The sequence below is a fragment of the Herpailurus yagouaroundi genome, unplaced genomic scaffold (genome assembly GCF_014898765.1).
Source record: "Herpailurus yagouaroundi ecotype Mexico unplaced genomic scaffold, PumYag 77, whole genome shotgun sequence".
NCBI classification, from domain to species: Eukaryota; Metazoa; Chordata; class Mammalia; order Carnivora; family Felidae; genus Herpailurus; species Herpailurus yagouaroundi.
Genome location: NW_024412388.1, coordinates 98486639 through 98511789, shown reverse-complemented (window position 1 = coordinate 98511789; position 25151 = coordinate 98486639). Strand labels below are relative to the sequence as shown.

Here is a 25151-nt window from a genome sequence, read left to right as displayed (position 1 = left end):
TATTCTTAATTGTATATAGTGTTTTAGAGATACCCCACTTCTTTGCCACATGTCTGTTATTTTTTCCTTCTTGGTTCTAAGACCTTTCATGTTGAGTCGTTTTCTTTTCCTGAAGTTTTATTATTTTTAGAATCTTCTTTAGTAAGAGTCTAGGGTTTCAGTTTGTCTAAAAGTATCTTTTTTTTTTTTAAAGAGTTACGTTTTTTTGTTTTTTTTTTTTTTAATTTTTTTTTTCAACGTTTATTTATTTTTGGGACAGAGAGAGACAGAGCATGAATGGGGGAGGGGCAGAGAGAGAGGGAGACATAGAATCGGAAACAGGCTCCAGGCTCTGAGCCATCAGCCCAGAGCCCGACGCGGGGCTCGAACTCACGGAGCGCGAGATCGTGACCTGGCTGAAGTCGGACGCTTAACCGACTGCGCCACCCAGGCGCCCCTGTCTAAAAGTATCTTTACTCCGCTCTCACTTTTGGAAGTTTTTTTGCTGTGTATAGCATTTTATGTATGGGTTGTCAGTTAATTTTTGTTGTTAGCACGTCAGTTGTACAAGCACATTGCCTTTTTGTTCTTAAGAGGTCAGTAAACTTTGTTTTTCTTTGAAGGTAACCAGTTTTTGTTTTCTGACTGCTCTTTAAAACTACTGCTTTTTTGGTTTTCTCAATCTTTGGATTATGTCTTTCATCAGTAATCTCTCCAAATATTACATCTGTTCTTGTCCTTCCTTCTGAAACTCCAGTTAGATGTATATCAGACCTTATATCATTCTTCGTGTCTCTTAACTTATGTTTAGTTTCAAAATGCAAGATAGGCATTTTCTTCTGAACAATCTCAGTTCATGAATATTCTTTTTAGCCATGCTAAACTTCCATTAAATCATACCATTACATTTAAAAATGTTAAAATCTGCCAGCCAAACACCACCCCCTCTTAAAACCTTTTTATGTTGAGATATGTTATCAAAAAAAGTATACAGCACCTTTGTATTCTTTCCTCATCTTTTTAAATAGTTGCCCGACCATTTGCTAGCTGTTTCATTCTTTAAATTTAGTAAACATAGATATTTTGCTTCTGTTAGTGGGTCTTTTCTTCCTCTTTGTTTTCCTGTTGATTTTTACTCATTTCCTTATATATATGGCTTTTGTAAAGTAAGAACTTTTCATTTACTTGAAAAATTATTTATGCAGATTCTTTGTCTAGAATTATGATGGTTTTCTCATTAAAGGATTGATTTCCTTTTGCTAGTGCCTAGAAGCACTACCAGTTGGGGCCTTTACATTTCCAGAACATTGTTTTGGACTACCAGATGATGTGTACTTTGTTTAAAAATCAACGTATGTGGTGCTTTGTGGCTTCTATTTCTAAGGGTTTTTCCTTCTGTCTTCCACAGCATTATTGTAACTTTTGTTTAGTCCCTTAGAAGTGTTTACTCTTTTTACATCTTTACACTGAGGTGATAGTTCTTTTATGTGGTGTAGCTATGCACATGGGAAAGCATCATCACAGTCAAAATAGTGAGTGTATTTTTCATCCCCAAAAGTTTCACCTTTGTGTTGAAAGGTAATTTTGCTAGATAACTAAGTCCTTTGCTGACAGTTTTCTTTCAGTAATTTAAAGGTACTGCTCCACTCTGTGACTTGCACTGGTTCCATTGAGAAGTCTGTTCTGTTTTTATTCATCTGTATATAATGTATGTTTTTTTCCCTTCCAACCACTTTTAAGATTATTACTGGCTTTAAGCAATTTGGAAACAATATACCTCAAGAGTAATTTTCTTAATGTTTCTTGTGCTTGGCGGATATTGAAGTTCTTAGATCTGTAAGGCTATTTTTTTTTTCTTTTATCAAATTTGGAAAAGTTTACACCATTATTAGAATTTCTTCCAATATTTTTTTCCTCCTTCCTCTCCCCATTTGGGGATGCCAGTTATACATATATTAGAGTTATCACAGGTGTCCCCAAACTCACTCACTATTCTTCTGCTCCTCCCACCCTCATTTTTTTCTCTGTTTGATTTTGGATTGGATTAACAGTAGATTAGACATTGTAGAAGAAAAGATCCATGAATTTGAAGACAGCATTAGAAAGTAATAGCCTGTTGTCTTACTGAAGTCTTCCATAACTGCAGTATCAGCTGATGTCACTGTGTGCCCTTTGAGATTTAATTAAAGTTGGCTTTCATTCCCTGTTCTCTTTATGTGAGAATCCTAATGTCTTCAAGTTTTCTTGAAATTTCTCCCCTTTTAGGTTCCCATAGTTGCTCAGAGTTCCTACTCTCTGCAATTCTTCCTGAACTCTTAGGGCTTATTATCATTTCCCCTTCATATAGAGCCTTAAGTAAGGAACATAGTCTCATTTTAAAATTTTCTTAAAAACATGAAGTCTCGGAGCGCCTAGGTGGCTCAGTTGATTAAGTGTCCGACTTCAGCTCAGGTCATGATCTCGCGGTTTGTGGGTTCGAGCCCCATGTCAGGCTCTGTGCTGACGGCTCAGAGCCTGGACCCTGCTTCGGATTCTGTGTCTCCCTCTCTCTGCCCCTCCCCTGCTCACACACTGACTCTCTCTGTCTTTCAATAATAAACGTTAATTTTTTTTAATAAAAAAAAATGAGGTCTTTATGTGCATAGTAGACTTTTTGTTGTTGTTGAAGGATTGAGGTTTTACATTGTTACAATGCAAATCATTTTAAATTACTGGTAAAAATAGCAGTGACAACTAATTTTAAGCCCTTACGGTGCTTCAGTAAGCAAAGCACTGTGCTTATTAAGAGCTTTGTGTATTTTGACCAATTTAATTCTTGAAATAGTCCTGTAAACTAAATATTAATTATAAATTTGTTTAAAGAAGAACCAACACACAGAGGGTTATCCAAATTATTCAACTGTTACTGTGAAGATGGAACATACATCATTAAATTTTCTAAAGATTAAATGAGAGAATCCATGTAGGATACTTAGCACAAGACACCTGAAAACATAAGTAAGTTCTCAAAAGAGCTATTGCTATCTATACATTGATAAGTGCTTATAGATAATATGATGTTTGGGACTTATTTCAAAGTAATCTTGAAGATAGAGTGGTGGGGGGTATCAACAAAATTATCTATAAATAGATACTCCAAAAATATTTATTTATTTATTTAGAGAGACAGCGTGAGTGGGGGAGGGGCGGGGGTGGGGTGGGGAGAGAATCCCAAGCAGGCTTCACACTGTCAGTGCAGAGCCTGATGCGGGGCTCGAACCCATGAAACCACAAGATCATGACCTGATCTGAAACTGAGAGATGCTTACCCAACTGAGCCACCCAGGCACCCCACTTTTAAAAATATTTTTTTTAATGTTTATTTTTGAGAGAGAGACAGAGAGCCCAAGTGGGGAAGGGGCAGAGAGAGAGGGGAACAGAGGATTTCCAAAATGGGCTCAGAGCCCAATATGGGGGTGGAACTCATGAACTGTGAGATCATGACCTGAGCTGAAGTTGCAGGCCTAACTGACTGAGCCACCCAGGTGCCCCTAAATAGATACTTTTGAAAATGGATGGTAGGTTCAGTGGAATTGAACTGCTAACATATGTTTAAAATTTTATGTTATTTTTAAAATGGAGTACTGAATTACAAAAGAAACTGAGTCAGAATTACTATGTGGCAGGTTTAAAAAATGTTTCCCTAGATACTAGTTTGGTTATAAACTAAGATGATACATTTTTCTAGAAGTGCCAGAGTAAAATCTTATCAATTGTTACATGCTGACAGTTATTAAATAATACTGTGATTACTTGGTGAGTAGCATCCCTGTACAGCTCAGGACCTAGTAAGACTAAATGTGCATTCAAAAGTTATAGTTTGGGGGTGTCTGGGTGGCTTAGTTGGTTAAGTGTCTGACTCTTGATTTCAGCTCAGGTCATAATACCAGTGTTGTGGGATTGAGCTCTGAGTCAGTCTCCGTGCTGAGAGTGGAGCCTGCTTAGCATTCTCTCTCTCCTTCCTTCTCTGTCTCTCTGTCTCTGTCTCTCTCTCTCTTTGCTCCTTCCCTGCTTGCACTCTATTTCTCAAATAAATAAACATTTTGAAAAAAGTTATGGTTTGAAGTTAGTAGATAATTGACTCTCAGTCTTTTTACCTTTTTTAAAACATAGTTTTTACTTTTATTTTAGAGAGAGAGCATGAGTGACGCAGAGGGGGAGAGGGAGGAAGACAGGAAGAGAGAGAGAATCTCAAGCAGGCTCCACACCCAGTGCAGAGCCTGACGTGGGTCCCTGTCCCATGACCTTGGGATCAGGACCTGAGCCAAAATCAAGAGTTGGTTTCTCAATGCACTGAGCCACCCAGGAGCCCCCTCAGTCTTTTTAAAAAAAAAAAAACTGTTCTTGGGGCGCCTGGGTGGCGCAGTCGGTTAGGCGTCCGACTTCAGCCAGGTCACGATCTCGCGGTCCGTGAGTTTGAGCCCTGCGTCGGGCTCTGGGCTGATGGCTCAGAGTCTGGAGCCTGTTTCCGATTCTGTGTCTCCCTCTCTCTCTGCCCCTCCCCCGTTCATGCTCTGTCTCTCTCTGTCCCAAAAATAAATAAACGTTGAAAAAAAAATTTAAAAAAAAAACACAAAACTGTTCTTATTCATCTCCCAGTCTTTACTTATGAGAACCATGTTTTCAAGAATTTCTGAGCAAACTGCATTAAACAGTAATTTATTTCTCAATAATAAAAAACACATATAATCCATGATGATGATTTCTGTTCAAAAGTAGATAACCAGTGGTATATTTAGTATACTCCGTTTCTATAATTCTAACCCAAACCACTGAAAGTCTTACTTAGCCTGTTGTAGCTAAATCATGGGCACCTGTAATTTTTACCTACACATTTTGAAATGCTGAATATAGCTCATTGTGAGTAGAAGCCCAGGTTAAGAATCACTACTTCTGCTTCATATGCAAGATTAGCACCTAAGAAATGGCTTTCGTGTATTTACATGTTAATCAGAATTATACTTAATCTATTTATATGTTATTCTTTTTTTCCTCCCCATTTCTATAATTTTGATTGAAAATGCAGTGTTACTCTGGCTAAGAGAATCAGAAGTAACTTGTAGCCAAAATTACTTCCATATTGCTTTTTTGTTGTTCAAGCTCCATTTTTTTCTTCTGAGTATATAATTGAAATTAAACAAATGAACAGAGACAAATCTGATTATCACTATTCATTCAAGCTCTTAATTGTTCACTATTATTTATTATCTGAAGGCAGTTTAAGCAAAATGTGCAAGTCTTTTTTTTAACATCTGGCATTTCTCTACTTTTCTAGTTTTGCTTTCTTTTCCTTAATCTTGAAAATGACAGCTTCAGAACTGTGTAGTTTTATACATTCTGATTTTTTTTTTCCCAGCGAGAGAGAGCTTACCTTCCTCCTAAAGTTTATCTCAAGCACTCTTAATTATCCTTAAAACATCCAGCTCAGATGTTAACTCCTGTATAAGTGGAGGAAAGGACACATACTTAAATGTAGGTATATCATAGTGTGTTTGCTTACTACTTGCTCACATGAATCAATAAGATACTTCTGTGCCCTTTTTTTTTTTTTTTAAACATTTATTTATTTTGAGAGAGAGAATGTGAGCAGGGGAGGGGCAAAGAGACAGGGAGAGAGCTATTCCCAAACAGGCTCTGGGCTGTCAGTGTGGAGCCTGACACAGGGCTTGATCACATGAACTGTGAGATCATGACCTGAGCCGAAATTAAGAGTTGAACACTTAACCGTCTGAGCCACCCAGGTGCCCCAAGAAGATATTTCTAGAAGCAAGATTCTAAAACATTTATTTTTAGGTGAAAAGAGAAATACATTTGTACAGGGTTAAATTTTACAAATTAAAATGTTGTGAATTACGATACCAGTTGACCTTTCTACCAAACGCCTTTCTATTTATGACATAATCTAACTCAAAATCAAATTAGACAGAGTCACAAAGATCTTTCTTCCTCCCAATCTAAAGCTCACGGAGTTTAAAAGGTTAGCATGGTAATCTCATATTCCCACTTCATTTGTACAGATTTAACAAAGTAAAATTTTATTTTGGATATGGAGAAATTATTATGGAATAAATCAAATGTTCTTCAATGAAAGAATGAAATGAAACAGGAATCTTTAGGTTACCTGTCTTATAGTAGATAGTTTTATTTTGAAATTAAAATACCCTTGTCCTTTTGTGCTACTTAATACCTTCAAAGGTATAATACAAGGTATACAAGTGCTAGACTTTACATTATACATGGGTGGGGTTATTTTTGCTTTAAAGAAATTCTTAAAAATCATAAAGTGGTCAATTTTGTTATATATATTTTACTACAATAAAAAATTCTTCGAATCATTGCACAAAATAAAAACCTCACTTGCTCTGTAACACCAGTCCTTATATTGCTCTACATTTTGCTTTCTGCTGCCCTCCATTTTTCCTTTTCCTCCTGAACCTAGCGCTGTGAAACTTTCCTTCATCTTACCAAACTTTCCTTAGTGGTCACAACTTCCATGGCCTTTTCTCCCTTGATTGAGATCTTCACTGAAGACACAAACATCTAGATGCTCATAGTCTTCCTATTAATACCAGTTCCTGCCTTTACTTTAGTGATTTTAGTAGCTACATAGACAGTTGTAACTTTGTCAGTATGTTGAACTCATTTCCAGTGGCATTTTGCACGTGCCTTAGGTAGGCGTTTAATTTTAGGTAATCCTATGGACCTTACTTTAACTAGAGCCATGTAAACTCCCAAATCATCGTAGATGCTGGTATCTCCATTGTCTAAGCTTGTTTGTGCAACTATGCTAGCTTGTATTATGTTTTGATACCTTATCTGAGTTATTGTCAAAGAGTTCTAGCTGATCATCCTGTTTTCCCTTTTCAGATTTACCTTTTCTATGTCTGATGAATTTCCTAGAACATAAATCTGATTATTACATCTTGGTTAGAATTTTTCAAGGGTTTCCCATTACTGAGAAGATAAAATCCAAATATTAGCATGGTATACCCAGCCCTTCACAGTCCGATTCTGGATTTTATTAATTATTATCTCCTATTCTGACCTTTGCATGGCTTTCATTGGCTAAATTGAAGTCTTTGTAGTTCCCCAAATATGCCTCTGCATTTAGTATAGGATATTATTTTGACTTCCCTGTGAAGCTTTCCTTGGTATCAAGGCTGACTTAAGCATTATGTTCTTTTTTCAGTCTATATATATTTCCATTATAGCTCTTATCACCGTATGGTGTCATTTCATATGTGTGCCTATTTATTACAAGAATATGAAGAATAATGGATTTATTTATTTTTTTACTCATGTATTCCCTAGCATACAGAAGAATCCCAAAAATATTTGTTGACTTAATGAGCAATTTACACAAAGGAAATAAAACCAGCAAAGAAAACCATTCTACCTTCCTAGTAATCAAAGAACTGTAGTCTTTACTATGGAGTCCAAATTTTCACTGTAATAATATTAGGAAATACTAACATACACCACTCATGTTAACAAAGTTATAAAACTGGTGTTGGTGATTTTTAATTGATACAACTCTTTTGGAAAATTTTGACTAATATAGTATGGGGAGCTGAAAAATTATTTCAAGTAATGAATGTAAAGACAAGATAAAAATTACATGTAAAATTGTGTATACATTATGATTACACTTGTATTTTATTTTTTATTTATAAATTTTTTTAATGTTTTACTTATTTTTGAGAGAGATACAGAGCATGAAGTGGGGGTGAAGCAGAGTTAAAGAGCGACACAGAATCTGAAGCAGGCTCCAGGCTCTGAGCTGTCAGCACAGAGCCTGCCACGGGGCTCGAACTCATGAGCGATGAGATCATGACCTGAGCCGAAGGCAAAGCCCGGAGCCCGCTTTAGATTCTGTGTCTGCCTCTATCTCTGCTCCTCCCTTGCTTACACTCAGTGTTTGTCTCTCTCTCTCTCCCTCTCTCTCCCTCGGTCTCTCAAAAATAAATATTAAAAAATTAAAAATAAATAAAAATAAAATGCATAATAAAAAGACTAAGGAATATAACCGTGGTAGTTAGTAGTGGTTTTATGATGTTAAAGCTATGGGTAGTTTTCCCACCTTTGAAAGTATTTTCTGTAATGTTACAGATTTTATGATATAAAATGTATACAAGCTTCTCCAGTATTTGAATTTGAAAAAAAAAATGTAATTCTGAATCAAAATTCTGATGTAAGAGCACTTGAACAGTTTTTAAGTAAATTTTTCTGGTCTTACAATAAATAGCTTCTTAAGCGTGGGTCAGAAGGGAAGGGATTGGTAGTTAAAAGTTGCTCATGGTAGGGTGTGTGAGGCCAGCATAGAATGCAGATAATTTAAGTTATGGTCTCAAGATTGAATCATGTAGCAATTCTTCATTTTAAGAATTTCAATAGTAAATATTCTGCTTTAAATGTGGTTTTGTTTTTGTTTTAAGGTATCAGTTTCTTGAAGAAGCTTTTCAAAACCAGAAAGGTGCAATTGAGAATCTACTGGCTAAGCTTCTTGAGAAGAAGAATTATGTTCATTTTGCAGCTACTCAGGTGCAGAACAGGTAAGTGTGTTGCCTTAAAACCATAATTTCACTTTAAAAATTATTATACACACTAGATCGTTTAAATTTGTTTCCCTTCTGTATTAAGCATATATAGAAAACATTTTTAGAAGGGTAAATATATGTAGAAGTTTGAGTTTGGATTATGATATGTGTTAATTAAGATTTAATTCACCAAAATTTTGAATACTCTTAAAATACATCTTTAACTCTTTTCTAATCAGTAAAACTCTATTCTTTGTAAAGACTTAGTTAACGATGGAAAAAGCAGTTACTATGTAGAGTTGAATTATAAAACTTTTAACTGTGTGGTTGACATAGTATAGAGGAGAGACTATGAAGAATGTCTCCTGTAAAAGAAGCATTTTTAAAGACACTACTTCTCGCAGAATTATTATTATAACTTGTATGTAACAGCACACTTTATGGCACATAGTAAACTCTCAAATTTTGACCATTGCTATTATTTTTATCAGTAATCCCGTCAGCATTTAAAAATTCTATTCAGGTTAATTTCTCAAAAAACTAAACTTATTGATAGGCAAGTTGGAATAAGTTCCATAAGTGAGTACATTAACAAGATGAGGATTCTTGGGGTAGAAAGATGAACACTTGGAGCTGGCATAATTAAAATCAGTATATTCCTGGAGGTATGAATAGGATTAGTAAGTTTTTTTCAGTTTCACGAATATTGAGACTTCTGGTATTTCTAGAATATTAAAATTAATTACTTTATTTAAAATGGCAATACTTAAAAATATTAAATAGATGAATGAATAGCGCATTATACATTAGACTATAAGGTGGCAGAACTTTCATCTTAAGAAGTGATACCAAAAGAAAATAAAGTGTACTCCAAGGTTGTAGGTAATATGTAACAATGCAGTTGACTCTTGAACAACATGGGTTTGAACTGTGTGGGTCTATTTATATGCGGCTCCCCCCCCCCCCCATAAATATAACATTTTTCCTTTTTCCTTTCTCTAGCTGGCTTTATTTATTGTAAGGATACAGTGTGTAATGCATGTAGCATACACAATATGTGTTGATCAACTGTTTATGTTATTGGTAAGGCTTCTGGTCAACAGTAGGTTATTAGCTAAGCTTTTAGGGTGTCAAAAGTTATACATGGATTTTTGACTCTCTGGGGATAGGTGCTCCTAACCTCCACTTTGCTCAGGGTGAACTGTATATACTTTACATGCACTAATTATGGATGGTTAATTCTTATGAAAATATCAGGATGTTTTAGTAATACTGCTGATATGTTGTGGGTGATATTGGAGAGGATAGCTAGCTGTCTTATAAATTACAGATGGATGTCCTTTTCAAAGAAAAGATACTTGATTCATATGGCAGTCCCATATTTTTGTACATATGTTTTGTACATATTTTGTATATATGTTCCTGAATCTATGTATAGAGAAGTAGAACAAGAAGTTTATGTGTTACGAAATTGCAAAGGGTTGGAGAAATTCATGATTTCATCTCCAGAAACATTTTTTTTTTAAAGTATTGAAATCTCCAATGTTTCTTTCCCTTTAGACACATAATGACCTATATCTCCATTTTTTAATGTACATTGATTTCTTCCTTCACAATTGAACATGTAGTAGACATGCTTAAACCAAAGGGAGTCTGACAGTGGCTAACTGTTCACTACTTTTAGCAAGCTTAATAATTTTACTATTTGGCGGAGTCATTTTAAGTTAGAATCCTACGTTATCATTAGTAAGCAGCAGTCTTATTTTTAAAAAGACATTTTCCAATCACATTAATAAGGACAAAATTGAATAAAATTTTCAAATAAGTGCCCAAACAAGCACTGAGGTATAGACAAAGGAGGGAAAATTATATTATTACTCAAATTTGAAAAGACAGTTTAGAGGTTGGAAGTGTGGGTAATAGTTTGTAAAGAAGTTAGAATGTATAAAAGTTGAAGGCTACGTTCTTTGGTTGTTTAACATTTTATACATTTATATGGGTAGGATTCTCCCCCACCAATGAAATAGGTATCAGCAATTTCATTTTTGCAGCTGAAACCTTCCTATTCTAAAACATCGAACTCTTTTAAAACTGGATTGAAAATGTTTTATGCCCTTACTTCTATATAGTAGGAAAATTATTTTGAGAAGAACCTATGGAAGGAGGGGGCACATTTTAAGTGGTTAAGTTGTAAGTGAAAATAAATGCTGCTAAGCTTAATTCTTATTGTTTCAACAGATAATTACTGTTTGTAACATTGTTCTTTTGCACATTGTTTTTGAAAAGCATTAAGTAGATCCAGTGTGCCAGATTTGACACTAAATAGCAGTTGTTGATGTCAGATGTTTATATATCACATTCATGTCACAGGAGCTAAAGGAGATTGCCATCTAGATTAATAAACTACCTTTATGAATTTAATTTAAAATTACTAAATATTTAATCCATTCTTTGTCTGTATAAATAACTTGTTTAGACCAAACTGAGTGCTCAGGTCTACCGAAACATAAGTTGTACATTTTGACAAGGGTTTCATTTTAATTACTTGCTTAAGTGCCCAGTTGGATGAATTTCTGTAACAGTTGATGATTCAGAGACATAGGATAAGTTGATAACCTAATGATGCATTTCTCTTATTCAGGATAAAAGAAGTAAATGAGACTAACAAACGAGTAGAACAGGAAATTAAAGTGGCCATTTTCACCCTTATCAATGAAATTAATAAGAAAGGAAAATCTCTCTTACAGCAGCTAGAGGTATGGTTCAAAACCAAAATAAAACAACAACTGCTTCTCTTGCTCTTTAGCTGTTTTTAATGTTTATTGAAAGGTCTTTTAGATTGGTTGGGGGGGTATGGAAATAAAGACAAATTAAAAACATTTTTCATTTCATTTTCTATTGGAAAATAGAGCTTTACTGAGTTAGTTAATTTGCAGCCCAATTCAGTAATACTGATTTTAGCTGTATAAATGAGGAGATAGTGTTGTCCTCTTAAGATTTAAAGAATTATTACTAAAATGTGATATAAACAAAGACAAAGCCAACCTACTACTCCCCACTCCCCCACCCCCATCCCTGAATATAGGGCCTCAATTTAATTTTTACATGTGAATGTATACTGGGGTCTGCTTGAGTCATTTGTGTTTTACTTTATTTTAAAAATATTCCATAGTTTTGCTAAAAATGCTGCTCATTTTGAAATTTATAAACTTTAAACTTATTGCATTTTTTTAAGATTAATATGCAGATATAAATTTCCAGATAAGAATCCAGTCAGTTTGAAATCCAAATTAAGTTTTAAACAGAGTTGTCTCTACTGACCACAGTTCATTGGTTCTCAAAATTTGGTACTCTTTAGTAGGTTCAGGTGATAGGGGGTTGTGTTTTCTGCATCATCAGTAGCAATTTAAGCTATGTAGTTGATTTTTTAAATTTCTATTACTTGTAACCTCAACATTTCCACAGATTATTTTCTGTTCCGTTCCCTCATAGATCATTGTAGAAATACTAGACACATAGTTACATACAAATGAAAGAAATTATGTTGGCAGTATTATTTCTGCATTTCTGTCTTTTGAAATACATCTTTTTATTGAGACACAATTGTGAGATTAAAAGTACTCTCACACATACCATTAAAGTTGGAGGTCTCTTTCCTCTTGTACATTCAGCTGATGCATTTAACTCTAATAGATTTTTGTTTTCAAAGACTCTTCGTGGAGAACACTGAGCAGCAACTATTTCTGATAACCTTTTGATAACCTTTTAACTTACTGCAAATACACTGTAACTTAGGTCGAAAATAATCGTAAACCATTTCAAGAACTTTTGAATGAAAAGATGCCTTTTAATGCTAAAATATACAAAAATACTGAATCATAAATCTGCCACACACGCCTAACATGCTGAATTTAAGGAATAGATGTTTTCTAGTGTAATATGTTCTTAAACTTTGTAAAATAAAGGTTTTCCTATGCTTGGTAGAAGGGATGATTTCCAGGGAACTTGTGAATCAAACTTCTATCAGTTGAATACTTTTATCCATCGTTTTGCATTATAAAATGGGCAACTTGTTTTCTTAGGAAAAAATTGCCCAATGAGTCAAGTTGAGGTGTTCAGAAAATGGTCAAGTGCGAAGTAGATAGGTTGTTTGGCATGCCAAATGTCAGAGCATATAAGATATCACCTGTCCCTTCCGGGAGTTTTAGTTCCCAGGTAGTTTATTTTTCCTTTGCAGCATTTGCCCTCAAATTGGTCCTTCAATTCTTATTTATGCTCTTGTTCTTTGAGAACTTTTGTTATTTCAAAAGGTTCCTTAACTCTTAGAGCTTTAAAATTTACCTTTCTCATTTTGTCTTTTAAACGTATTTGAAGGAAGAGATTTTAACTTTAGCCTCCTGCTATACCAGTAGGTGGCACTGGTAACACAAAATTTTCTTTGGACCTAAAAGTGTGGAGTTGATTATATCAAATTTCTAAAGGTCAGCTCATTATGCCACAGATTCTGTATATTGGATTAGCCTAATAGATACTATTTTTATTTATTGTTTTTTAATTTATTATTTTTTAAAATTTATTTATTTTAAAAGACAGAGAGGGAGGGAGAGAATCCCAGGCAGGCCCTGGGCTGTCAGCGTGGAGCCGGATGGGGGCTCAGACTCACAAAGTTTGAGATCATGACCTGAGGCAAAACCAAGAGTCAGACGCTTAGCCGACTGAGCCACCCAGGAGCCCCTAGATACTATTTTTAACAAAGACATTTTATCTTCTTGAAGGAAAAGGGAGACATCAACTAACAATTTTTATGTGTGGAATGCCCCTTTGTTAGCTTTGAGAACTAAGTTTTAGTTCCGCCTTTGTTTGCCTAAGTTTAGTTTCCAACTTTTCTTTTGATCAGAGGCTCATTCCATAATGAGATAAGTTAACTTATCCCGATTGTAAAAAGTAACGTAGGTATTGTGTTCGTTTGCAACAGAAACAGTGAGTTGGATTTTTCGTATAGAATTCTTCATTGAACTCTTGTTCTGTTTCAGAATGTTACAAAAGAAAGACAGATGAAGTTATTACAGCAGCAGAATGACATCACAGGCCTTTCCCGGCAGGTGAAGCATGTGATGAACTTCACAAACTGGGCAATTGCAAGTGGCAGCAGCACAGCTCTACTGTACAGCAAGCGACTGGTGAGACACATAGTGTGTTTATCCACAGGTCTTTACATTGATTTTATTAAGACTTACATTCAGTGAACTGTAGCTGTTTCAAGTCTAGATTTTGTATTTTTGCCAATGTAACCACCACTGCATTAAGATACAGAAAATTTCCATCACCCACAAAAGTTTCTTTGTTCCCCTTTACTCCTGACCCTAGGCAACCATTAATCTTATTTCTGTTATTTTCTAGAATTTCATGTAAATGGATTCATATAGTATTTACTGTCCTGAAGATACATGATAAATCATTTCTGCCAGAAATGTGCACTTGATTGCTAATATAGGTAGTCTTTTAAACACAACTGTCTCATCTCAGATCGTGGGGCTACATGAGCTTTTTATGTCTTTACCATGTTTGTTTTCTCAGGTAATACTTAGTTTTTAAGACTAATGTGAATTTTTTCCCTTCAAGATTACTTTTCAGTTGCGCCATATTTTGAAAGCACGGTGTGATCCTGTGCCTGCTGCTAATGGAGCAATCCGTTTCCATTGTGATCCCACCTTCTGGGCAAAGAATGTAGTCAATTTAGGTGAGAATTAATTAGTTTTTTCAGTGTGACTGGGAACACTAAATTAGGAGGAGAAAGAATCTAAAACAGATTTTAGATCCTTAAAGCTTTACTGTAACACATAAACTTCTTGGAAAATATGTTCCTCATTGGAAACTCACTTGTGCTCTGTTCGTGACATTTTGAAGAATGTTGAGCGTCTCCTGTGTGTAGATTTTAAAAATGTGTATTATTGTTGACTTTTCCCCCACATATTTGAAAATTGGTAATGACTGTTTTATGTAAAAAAACTAGCATATGGGGCTTCATTCTCTGGAAGAATTTATTAGATGCCCTAATAGTTTGTATATTAATTGTACCGAATTGTCCACTAGAGGAGGCCCTCCAGGATGCTGATGTGTGTGAAAGTCACATTGAGGAATGTTTGAAAGATAAGAGTAGCGCTTTTCCACACAGAAGAGAAATGGGCTTCACTCTTGTCCACGGTGTGGACCTACAGACCATAGGTGAAAGTTACAGAGAGACAGACACACAGCTCAATTTAAAACAGAGACCCAAAACTTCCCAACAGTTAGAACTGTCTACAGATTGAGGAAACTCACTTTGAAAGTAGTTAAGTTCTCACCACTGGAAGTGGTAAAAGCAGAGGTGAATGGATTTCTGTAAAAAAGTGATCTTTGTGTATATTAAAATTTGGCTGTAGCCTTAGAGAAGGCATTGGCAAACTGTATTTTGTGTGGCATGGTAGCTAAGTTTGTTTTTTACATTTTAAAGGCTTGTAAAAATAAATGAAAGTAGAAGAATATATGGCAGATCTTATGTGGTCTGCAAAGCCTAAACTATCTGACCCATTAAAGAAAAGGTTTGCCAACTCTGCCTTACATCCAACCTTCCTAAAATTTGCCTTCTATTCCTAGAAAATAAAGGGCTGTGTGAGAACCAAGGAAAATTGTCATTTCTAGGGACGTAAGTGGCTAAAACATTCCATGTTTCCATGGGAGACAGTTTTCTAGCAATGTAGTACTCTGCCCTGAATAGTATGGCAATTCAAAGGAAAATGGAATCAGCATTAGCAGTCTTAGATATCCTTGAATCTTGCCCAGGAGAATTGATTTTGACTGACTAGATGTGCCTCCTCCAATAACTTGTGTTTCAGATCTTTAATTTTCTGTACATTTGTGTAAATATAGAATAATACACAATACATTATTCTGAATAATCAAAAGTCAATTATTTGGCTTTGGACTATGTTTCTGATCTTCATCATCTTTAAACCTATCTCCCACCTCTGCTGTCCTGTCAGAAGCTTTGAGTGCTAATAGTTGTGAAAGGAAAGAGAAAAAAATAGTGGCAATCAAAAGTGGATGATTTAATCGTTTATATGCAAATTATTCTCATTTTTTAAATCCTTCAGGTAATCTAGTAATTGAGAGTAAACCAGCTCCTGGTTATACCCCTAATGTTGTAGTTGGGCAAGTTCCTCCAGGGACAAACCACATTAGTAAAACCCCTGGACAGATTAACTTAGCGCAGCTTCGACTCCAGCACATGCAACAGCAAGTATACGCACAGAAACATCAGCAGTTACAACAGATGAGGATGCAGCAGCCGCCTGCACCCGTATCCACAGCAACGACCACGACACAGCAGCACCCTCGACAAGCAGCCCCACAGATGTTACAGCAACAGGTGAGTATTAGAGCATGGCACGGTTGATAAAAATGATGAAAGCCTCAAGACTGCACTCCGTCCTATTGGGATGAATTGCACATTTCAAAGTGACTAGCAGAGACAAAGCTCAGAGGTCAGAGTTTAAATATTTGCTCTGGGTTTGGCAGGGGCCTGGGGGAGATGTGACAAAGGGCATTAAAGAACTATTTAACATGGGATATGAAACTAACTCATGGTACTATGGAAGAGCAAAAGTTTTTATCCCTCCATTCCAGGTATTTTTTGTTTTCACGTGTGATTTGGGGCCAGAAAGCCAGATATTTTTTTACCTAAGATCAGATACATTCCTTAGGCATTTATTCAAACTATTCCCATCCGTGTATCTCTTTTGATCTCCCCTCCCCCATCCAAATCAAAACCACTAGTCCAGGTTTGGATAAGTTAATGTTGATAGGCTTTACACACAAACACACACACACACACACACACACACACACACACACACACACACAGAGCAGAAGGGATTGAGGCTAGAGTTGGGGAGAATGACTTACGCTTTATACTTTATGCCATTCTGTCCTGTCGATTTTTACCATAACATTTTATCATTGAAAGATAAATTTATAAAAAATATTATTAAGCAAATGCAATGCCTACCTTTTGTAGCCTCCAAGATTGATCAGTGTGCAAACAATGCAAAGAAGCAACATGAACTGTGGAGCTTTCCAAGCCCATCAGATGAGATTGGCCCAGAACGCTGCCCGGATACCAGGGATACCCAGGCACAGCGGCCCTCAGTATTCCATGATGCAGCCACACCTCCAAAGACAAGTATGCCTAGAGTTACATTTGTAAGAATCATACAATTTTAAAATTAAAAGACATAGTTTTTCTTAAGCAGGTGGGGGCTCGGGGTTGGCCATTGATACCTTTGAAAATTTGATTAATGCTGTGTATCTTCTTGTTCCCCCAAATTACACATACACATGAATTCATTTTTAACGGCTTCTTTAATGGCATTAAACCCATTATATACTATGGGTTAAGAACCTCTGGTCTCGTCCAGCCAATTCATTTTACAGAAGTAAAAAACAAAGGTGCTTTTTATTTATCCACAATCACAAGAGGTGTAACGGTAAAGTCAGGATTAGAACCTTAGTTTCCTGAAATTGTTTCTCTGTTCTTTTCATGTGGTGGTGTGAACTTGATCTGTAAAAAGGACTTTGAAAACAGTAGAGCTGTGCTATATAATTTATTTATTTGGGTATAGCTTCTCTCTGCTTGTTTTTCTTTTTAGGATATAGATAATGCCTGCTATGAAAAATAAGTGTATTTTAAAACATATTTTCTGATTTTTGCCTGAATAGTAGGTTATAGTTGAATAGGAGTTAGGACTATAAAATCAGGCTACTTTTACATATGATCTCTAGTTATAAAATAATAAAGTTCATTGTGGAACTGTTATAGTGATATTTTTCAAAGCATGCTTTAATAACCCTCAGAATGAGTATGAGGTCCTTGTCAAAAATAGATTCTGAACCATAGCCATTGAGTCCAAATTTCTGGGAGGAGAGTACTCAGAAATAGTAAACTTTTACTAACTCTCAGATCAGTTTGCATACTAAACTTGGATAAATAGTCCCAGTGCAGTGGTTCTTCAACTTTTATACGCAAGTACCTTTGGAAAGACTTTTGAAAAATAGGCACTCCCTCACATTTAAGACTGACATTTAAAAGTTCTATTACAGGGGCACCTATGTGGCTCAGTTGATTAAGTGTCCGACTTTAGCTCAGGTCATGATCTCATGGTTTGTGAGTTCGAGCCCCACTTTAGGCTCTGTGCTGACAGCTCACAGCCTGGAGCCTGCTTTGGATTCTGTGTCTCCCTCTCTCTCTGCCCCTTCCCTGCTTGTACTCTGTCTCTCAAAAATAAATAAAACATTAAAAATTAAAAAAACAATAAAGGTTCTATTATAAATTTAAGTTTCAATGATTGCCAAGGACATATTTTCTGGCATATTGTAATTACTGACATCATAAAATCAAACCGTTTCATCATTCTTATAAACTAATCCAGTGGAATCCCAGATACTATAGCAAGCTCTTTTTTGGAAGTCCAAACTTTATTGTCTCTTTTATGCTTGGACCTGAATTTCTCTTCTACTTTGTCTATAGAATTTTATCTTTATATACTTATGTTTGATGGGTATATAGATCAGTCGCAGTTTTCTGTGGGAAAAATGTCTATCTTAATTTAAAAATTCTTGTATTTCCAGTGACAGTAAGACTATTATTAAGCTTAAAAATATTATTTTGGACCAAATTTTCATTATAGTAATTTCTGTACAATTATACATAAATATACTTATATGGTTTAAGAATATTAGGAAACATAAAAAATAAAATTCTTCTGGGTACACATTTCTTTATGAGACAGATGGAGCCTTTTCCTTTTTCCTGTTCATTTGTGTGTGTGTGTGTGTGTGTGTGTGTGTGTGTGTGTGTGTGTGTGTATTTATTTATTTTAATGTTTATTTAATTTTTGAGAGAGAGAGAGACAGTGCCAGCAGGGGAGGGGCAGAGAGAGAGAGAGGGAGAGAGAGAATCCCAAGCAGGCTCCATGCTGTCAGCACAGAGCCCAGTGTGGGGCTCAATCCCATGAGCTGTGAGATCATGACATGAGCCGAACCAAAATCAAGAGTTAGGTGCTTAACTGACTGAGCCATCCAGGCGCCTTATATATATTTGTGTATGTTAATTGTTAGAGTTAGAATTCAACATCAGTTTTTATTACTGTTTTTTCTTGTTTCTGTTTTCTTATGATGCTTGGGAACTGTTTACAAAAACATGTATCTGGGAATTAAAGATTCAAAACATGTAAAGATACAAAAACATGTATCTGGGAATTTTTTCATTTTCCTGAATTGTTTGAACTTTTGCAGATTATAAACTAAAACTTAGAATGAGCTATGAATACTACTTTATGCATCTTTTTATCAGTTGACAGTTTCTTCATGTCTTTTGTTTTTGTTTGTTGATCATCTTATATCAGAACCCACTCAGAGATTTATTAACTCAGGTTTTTGAGGTGGGCACTTTGTCATCAGCCGAACACTTGTATCTTTGCTTGTCTCAGAGTATTTTTCTGCCCCAGGGTAGTGTGTTAGATAGGATTTGAAATGGGTCAGAGGTGTGCTGTTTTAGGGGAGAGGGAGAAGTGCAATTATAGAAGGAGAGGAGAACCTGTAGACTGGCACATTCCTAGGGAAATTGGGTTTTCTTTAGAAAAAAAGTACATATGAAGGTTGAAGATCTGGACATTAGTTTCCATAAAAGTGTTCACATAGCCATGTACCCAAAAGCCCACAAATCTTACCAGGGAGCAACTACACCCTTTGGAAGAGTGCAGAAGCTGCAGAATCATCAGACTTTAAGGCCCCTACAGAAATAAGTGAATGTAGAATTTTCAGTGTTTAAAATTTCTAATTATTTATTTGTATATGTATAATTTGTTTCCCAAGGATTTTCATCTATATTTATCTTAAATGATCCTAACAGTCGCTTACAGTGAGACAGGTGAGGTGTTACTCACATTTCTAAATTACTGAGATTATGTGATTTGCCTAGAGTCACAGATTATTACAATCAGGAATTGATGTCATATTTCCTTTTGTACATTCATTTTTTTCTACCGTATGAGTTATATAATAGACAACTATCCAATTGTTTTTATTTTTAAAAAGACGGAAGAGTCAAAGAGGAATATAAATAGAACAGTGACTTTCCCGGCCTGATGTTTAAAAACTTTGGGGGCTTCTAGATCATCTATTTATGTACATCTTTGTTTGTAATAATGCCATGTCACCAGGCTGGCAGGTTGAAAATAATGGCAAATCTGCTTTTCCTAAAAAGTAGACAAAAATGAGTAGGAAAACAAAAAGGCTAAGTTTGAGTTATTGTTACTTTTTTTGTATAAGTTGGAGAAGGCTTTTCCCCCCAGTTTTATTAATAATTGATGTACATCACGATAAATTTTAGGCTTACAGCATAATGGTTGATTTACATAGATTGTGAAATGATTACAATAGGTTCTGCTGATATCCATGATGTTATATAGATACAATAAAAAGAAAAGAAAGGAAGAAAATTCTTTTCCTCCTTGTAATAAGAACTCTTAGGATTTACTTTTTTTTTTTTAATGTTTATTTTTGAGAGAGAGAGAGAGACACACACAGTCGAGCAGGGGAGGGGCAGAGAGATGGAGATACAGAATTAGGATTTACTTCATACTGTATGTTACATCCCTGTTACTTGTTATCTTATTACTGGAAGTTTGTACCTTTTGCCTTTTGACCACCTGCCATTCCCTCTTCTTCCACCCTCCACCTCTAGAAACCACAAGTCTGAACTCATTTTATATGAATTTGTTTTTGTTTTAAGATTCCACATATAAATGAGATCATACAGTGTTTGTTTTTCTCTGTCTTATTTCACTTAGTATAATACCTTCAAGGTCCATCCATGCTGTGGCAAATGACAGAATTGTCTCATTTTTTATGGCTGAATAATACTGCATTCTAGACACACACATACACATTTTAGATACATACATACATACAACTTCTTTGTTCATTCATCAATGCATGGACACTTAGGTTGCTTCTGTGGCTTGGCTATTGTAAGATAAGGCTTCCTTCTTTGTTCTTAGTCACAGGTATCAAACACTTGTATATCCTTCCTAAACTAAAACTTCTTGTAAAGGTGTAGTTCACATTAGGGTATCCTGGCAGATCAAGTAATGATAACATCTTTTTTCCTAACAGCACTCAAACCCAGGGCATGCTGGACCCTTTCCTGTTGTGTCGGTGCACAACACTACAATCAATCCAACCAGCCCTACTACAGCTACGATGGCAAATGCAAATCGAGGTCCCACCAGCCCGTCTGTTACAGCAATAGAGCTAATCCCCTCAGTTACCAATCCTGAAAACCTTCCATCGCTGCCAGATATTCCACCCATACAGGTTTGTATTTAAGTTGAATGACAGATTTAAAAGCTGTTAATTAGGAAGCATTCTTTCTTTTAAATTTAGGAACAACATTTTTTTGAAATTTCCAAAGAGTAGAGTATTAACTATTTGATTTTGAAGTTATGTGTGGTAAAAAAAGATAATAAAAATTATGTGTGCTGAAACTAGCATGCCTTAATATTTTAAAGTTCTAAGATACCAGTTTTGTTAATCTTTCTGCCACCTGCCAACAGACAAACCTTATGTTAGACAAAGCACTCCTGCTGTGAGCTTGGATCCAGAGAGGACACCAGGACCCCAAATGTGGTCACATCTTTGCCATTCTTCTGTTTGGTCCAAAAGGGATGAGGTACCCCTTGTGCAAACAGGGTGGACTGAGAAAGAAAGTAGTTGCAAGGCCTAGGTATCAAGCACTTGTGGAGAGGAGCAGGAGGCATCCTGAGAGAGGCAGTGATGGTGAAGAGTAGAAGGTAGAAGAGTAGAAGGGCCTCTGAGGCATCTGTCCCTTTCACCTGTAATATTTTCCTCAAGAAACATATCTTTCAGTGCCTTATGAAATTTCATTAATTCATTTGAATTAAAAGCCTTTTGGGGCGCCTAGGTGGCACAGTCGGTTAAGCGTCCGACTTCAGCCAGGTCACGATCTCGCGGTCCGTGAGTTCAAGCCCCGTGTCAGGCTCTGGGCTGATGGCTCAGAGCCTGGAGCCTGTTTCCGATTCTGTGTCTCCCTCTCTCTCTGCCCCTCCCCCGTTCATGCTCTTGTCTGTCTCTGTCCCAAAAATAAATAAACGTTGAAAAAAAATAAAAAAAAAAAAAGCCTTTTATTAAACTTTTTTAGTGCAACGTACAAGCTTTATTTAACATAGGCAACAAAGGCAAACAGCCACTTATATTAAAGGGAAAACAGACTAGAAGAGATTTTATCTTAAACACCTTAGAGAGGCGCCTGCGCCTGGCTGGCTCAGTCAGTGGAGCATGCAACTCTTTTTTTCTTTTAAATAATATTTATTTATTTGTTTGTTTATTTATTTATTTATTGAGAGAGAGCGCGCGTGTGCACGCGAGCGAGCAGGGGAGGTGCAGGAAGAATCCCAAGCAGGCTCCGCACGGTCAGCACAGAGCTTGACTTGGGGCTCATACTCATGAGCCGTGAGATCATGGCCTGAACTGAAACCAAGAGTCGGATGCTTAACCGACTACTGAGCCACCCAGGTGCCCCAAGCGTGCAACTCTTTGATCTTGGAGTTGTTAGTTTAAGCCCCACATTGGTTGTAGAGATTACTTAAAAAAAAAAAAAAAAAAAAGAACCATCATATAATAACTTACTTACAGTTGCACTTAACTGAGCTCTGTTGTAGTGAGGAATACAGCTCATGCACCGTTATGGATGAATGATTTGTACGTTTTCAAGTACTCACTGAATACTACCTCACATATGTATACATTAAATTTGAAAAAGGTGTAATTAATGATCCCCAGATATACTTCATTTTTGTTGATATTTTGGAAGAGGTTATTTAAGAGAAGAATATGTGATTCTGGCTCATGAATCATGTGATGAACCCAGCCTGGACTCTGTTGGACACCAGGTCTCCTCCACTGGTCTTCAGACATCAGATGGGTTTTAGATACTGGTTAGGAAAGTTCTCTGGGTAACATGATACGCTGGTACTCGTAGTGCTTGTTGAAATACTTGTTCAAGTTGATAGATCTGCTTGTGGGCTTCCTGAGGGTGGGTGGGAGCAATGAGGCACCAAGAGTGGGCTCAGCAGACTGCATGTCCCCATTAAGCCAAGGCAACGACTTGACAAAAACATTTTATTTATACATTCTGTGTAACCTTTGAAGGTTATATATACTGAGTCGTCCTCTCCTGCATTGTGCAAGTTACTCAGAGTCAGGTGTTACCATGGGAGCAAGGAACAGTGTAATTACTAAGATACTAAGACCCTTGATTGCATTTTAATATTTTTATGGGTTTTATGGATTTTATAAGAGTTTTAAAGGATGTTTCTTTAACTTCAAATTGTTTCACAATCACTAACACATTGTGAATTCTCTTAATCTTATTGCTTCCTAAATACTAGGAGAGGTCTTTTTTGGCTGAGTGAATGTTAGTTGTATTGGTGCTGAGAGGACTGGACGATACAGAATGGGAAATTTGGGAATGTGTCTGCAAAAAAGTAAAATTTCTGAGTCATAAACTTAGAGTTTGCAAAGCACTTTCACAAGCAGTATTGTCAGTTTAATATGTGAAGTCCTCTTGTCATAATGGCACCCATATTTTATGGATGAGAGGAAGAGGGATTAGTGACTAGTACATGGAAAAGTTTTAATTCAAAGCTCACGCTCCTAATTATAAGGCTGGTTCTCTCCCTGCTCTCCATAGAGAGATAGTAGGGAGATAGTTTGTGATTGTAGGCCTGGAAAGGTATAGTACTGAGAGGCTTTGGGCAACCAGAGAGAGGCATGTGCAGTGTTAAAAGAATCATTAAGCTCAACACTTAGCATATGCTAAAGTCCTTGGGGATTTAGAATAAAAAGATTAATAAGACTTGGTTCCAGGTCTTAAACTTTGAAGAGGAAGAGGAAGTTTGCCAATGTCTTACTTAACGATAGTTTGCTAGGGCTATTCTGATCTTGGTTTGGGGCTTTCTGACAGAGACCAGATGGAGGAAGTGTAGATGTTCCACAACTTTGAAAAGCTTGGCATCATATTAGACTTTCCTTTTCATCACCTACTTTTTATTTTTATTTATTCATTTATTTTTAATTTTTATTTTTTTAGTGTTTATTTTAATTTTTTTATTCTTTATTTTTGAGAGTGAGACAGAGTGTGAGTGGGGGAGGAACAGAGAGAAAGGGAGATACAGAATCTGAAGTGGGATCCACTGTCAGCACAGGGCCTGATGCGGGGCTTGAACTCATGAACTGCAGGATCATGACCTGAGCCAAAGTCGGACACTTAACCGACTGAGCCACCCAGGCACCCCTGTGTTTGTTTATTTTTGAGAGCGAGAGAACAGAGCATGAGTGGGGTAGGGTAGGAGCAGAGAGAAAGGGCACACAGAGTCCTAAGCAGGCTTCAGGCTCGGAGCTGTCAGCACAGAGTCCACTGTGGGGCTCGAACCCATGAACTGCAAGATCATGATGTGAGGCAAAGTTGGACGCTTAACTGACTGAGCCACCCAGGCGTCTCTCATCACCTACTTTTTAAAATTGAGATACAATTCACATACAAGAAAATCCAGTTTTTAAAAATGTACAGGACAGTAATTTTTAGTATATGCACAAGATTGTGAACCATCACCACTACTTGCAGGACATTTTTATCACACCAAAAGATACTATCCGTTGGCAATCACTCTCCATTTCCCTCTTATCCAGTCCCTGGAAACCACTAATTTGCTTTTTGTTTCTATGGATTTGCCTATTCTAGACATTTTGTATGAGTGCAATTCTACAATATATGGCCTTTTGTGTTGGGCTGCTTTCATTTAGCATGTTTTCCAGGTCCATCCATGTTGTAGCATTTATCAGTACTTAATTCCTATTTATGGCTGAGTATTCCATTGTATGGATAGTCCACATTTGTTCATGGGTTCTTCAGTTGATGGACATTAGGTTGTCCACTTTGTGGTTGTAGAAATAATATAGCTATAGAAATATTTGTACAAGTTTTTGTGTGAATATGGGTGATTGGTTCTCTATCATAAATTTCTAGTAGTGGAATTGCAGTGTCATGTATTCTGTGTGTAAGTTATTGAGGAACTGCCCAACTATTTTCTACAATGGATGCATCATTTTACGTTCCCATCCAACAGTGCGTGAGGACTTCAGGTTTTACACATTCTTGCCAACACTTGTTACTGTCACATTTTTTTTTTAACTTTAAAAAAAAATGTTTATTTTTGAGAAAGAGAGAGCATGTGTGCACACGTGGGAATAGGGTCAGAGAGAGAAGAGAGAGAGAATCCCAAGGAGGCTGTGCACTGTCAGCACAAAGCCTGATGCGGGGCCCATCTCACAAACCATGAGATCATGACCTGACCCAAAATCAAGAGTCAGACGCTTAACTGTCTGAGCTACCCAGGTGTCCTTGTCACCTACTTTTTTTTTTTTTTTTTCCAACGTTTTTTTAATTTATTTTTGGGACAGAGAGAGACAGAGCATGAA

General features: G+C 36.3%; 1 protein-coding gene and 1 pseudogene across 4 annotated transcripts in view; one reads left to right on the top strand and one right to left on the bottom strand.

Annotated features, from left to right (window-relative positions):
* TRIM33 (tripartite motif containing 33) overlaps window positions 1-25151 on the top strand; it is a 132265-nt gene that overhangs the window by 84696 nt on the left and 22418 nt on the right. For all 4 annotated transcript variants that reach the window (XR_005788898.1, XM_040471380.1, XM_040471379.1 and 1 more), the window contains exons 5-11: window positions 8454-8570; window positions 11197-11311; window positions 13589-13735; window positions 14178-14295; window positions 15689-15963; window positions 16612-16776; window positions 20769-20969. Coding sequence is in view for 3 of the 4 variants with exons in the window: in XM_040471380.1 (XP_040327314.1) it covers window positions 8454-8570; window positions 11197-11311; window positions 13589-13735; window positions 14178-14295; window positions 15689-15963; window positions 16612-16776; window positions 20769-20969 (1138 nt within the window). In the remaining variant the exon portion in view is untranslated. The remainder of the gene's footprint in view (window positions 1-8453; window positions 8571-11196; window positions 11312-13588; window positions 13736-14177; window positions 14296-15688; window positions 15964-16611; window positions 16777-20768; window positions 20970-25151) is intronic.
* LOC121027817 (cyclin-dependent kinases regulatory subunit 2-like) overlaps window positions 22462-25151 on the bottom strand; it is a 5216-nt pseudogene continuing 2526 nt past the window's right edge.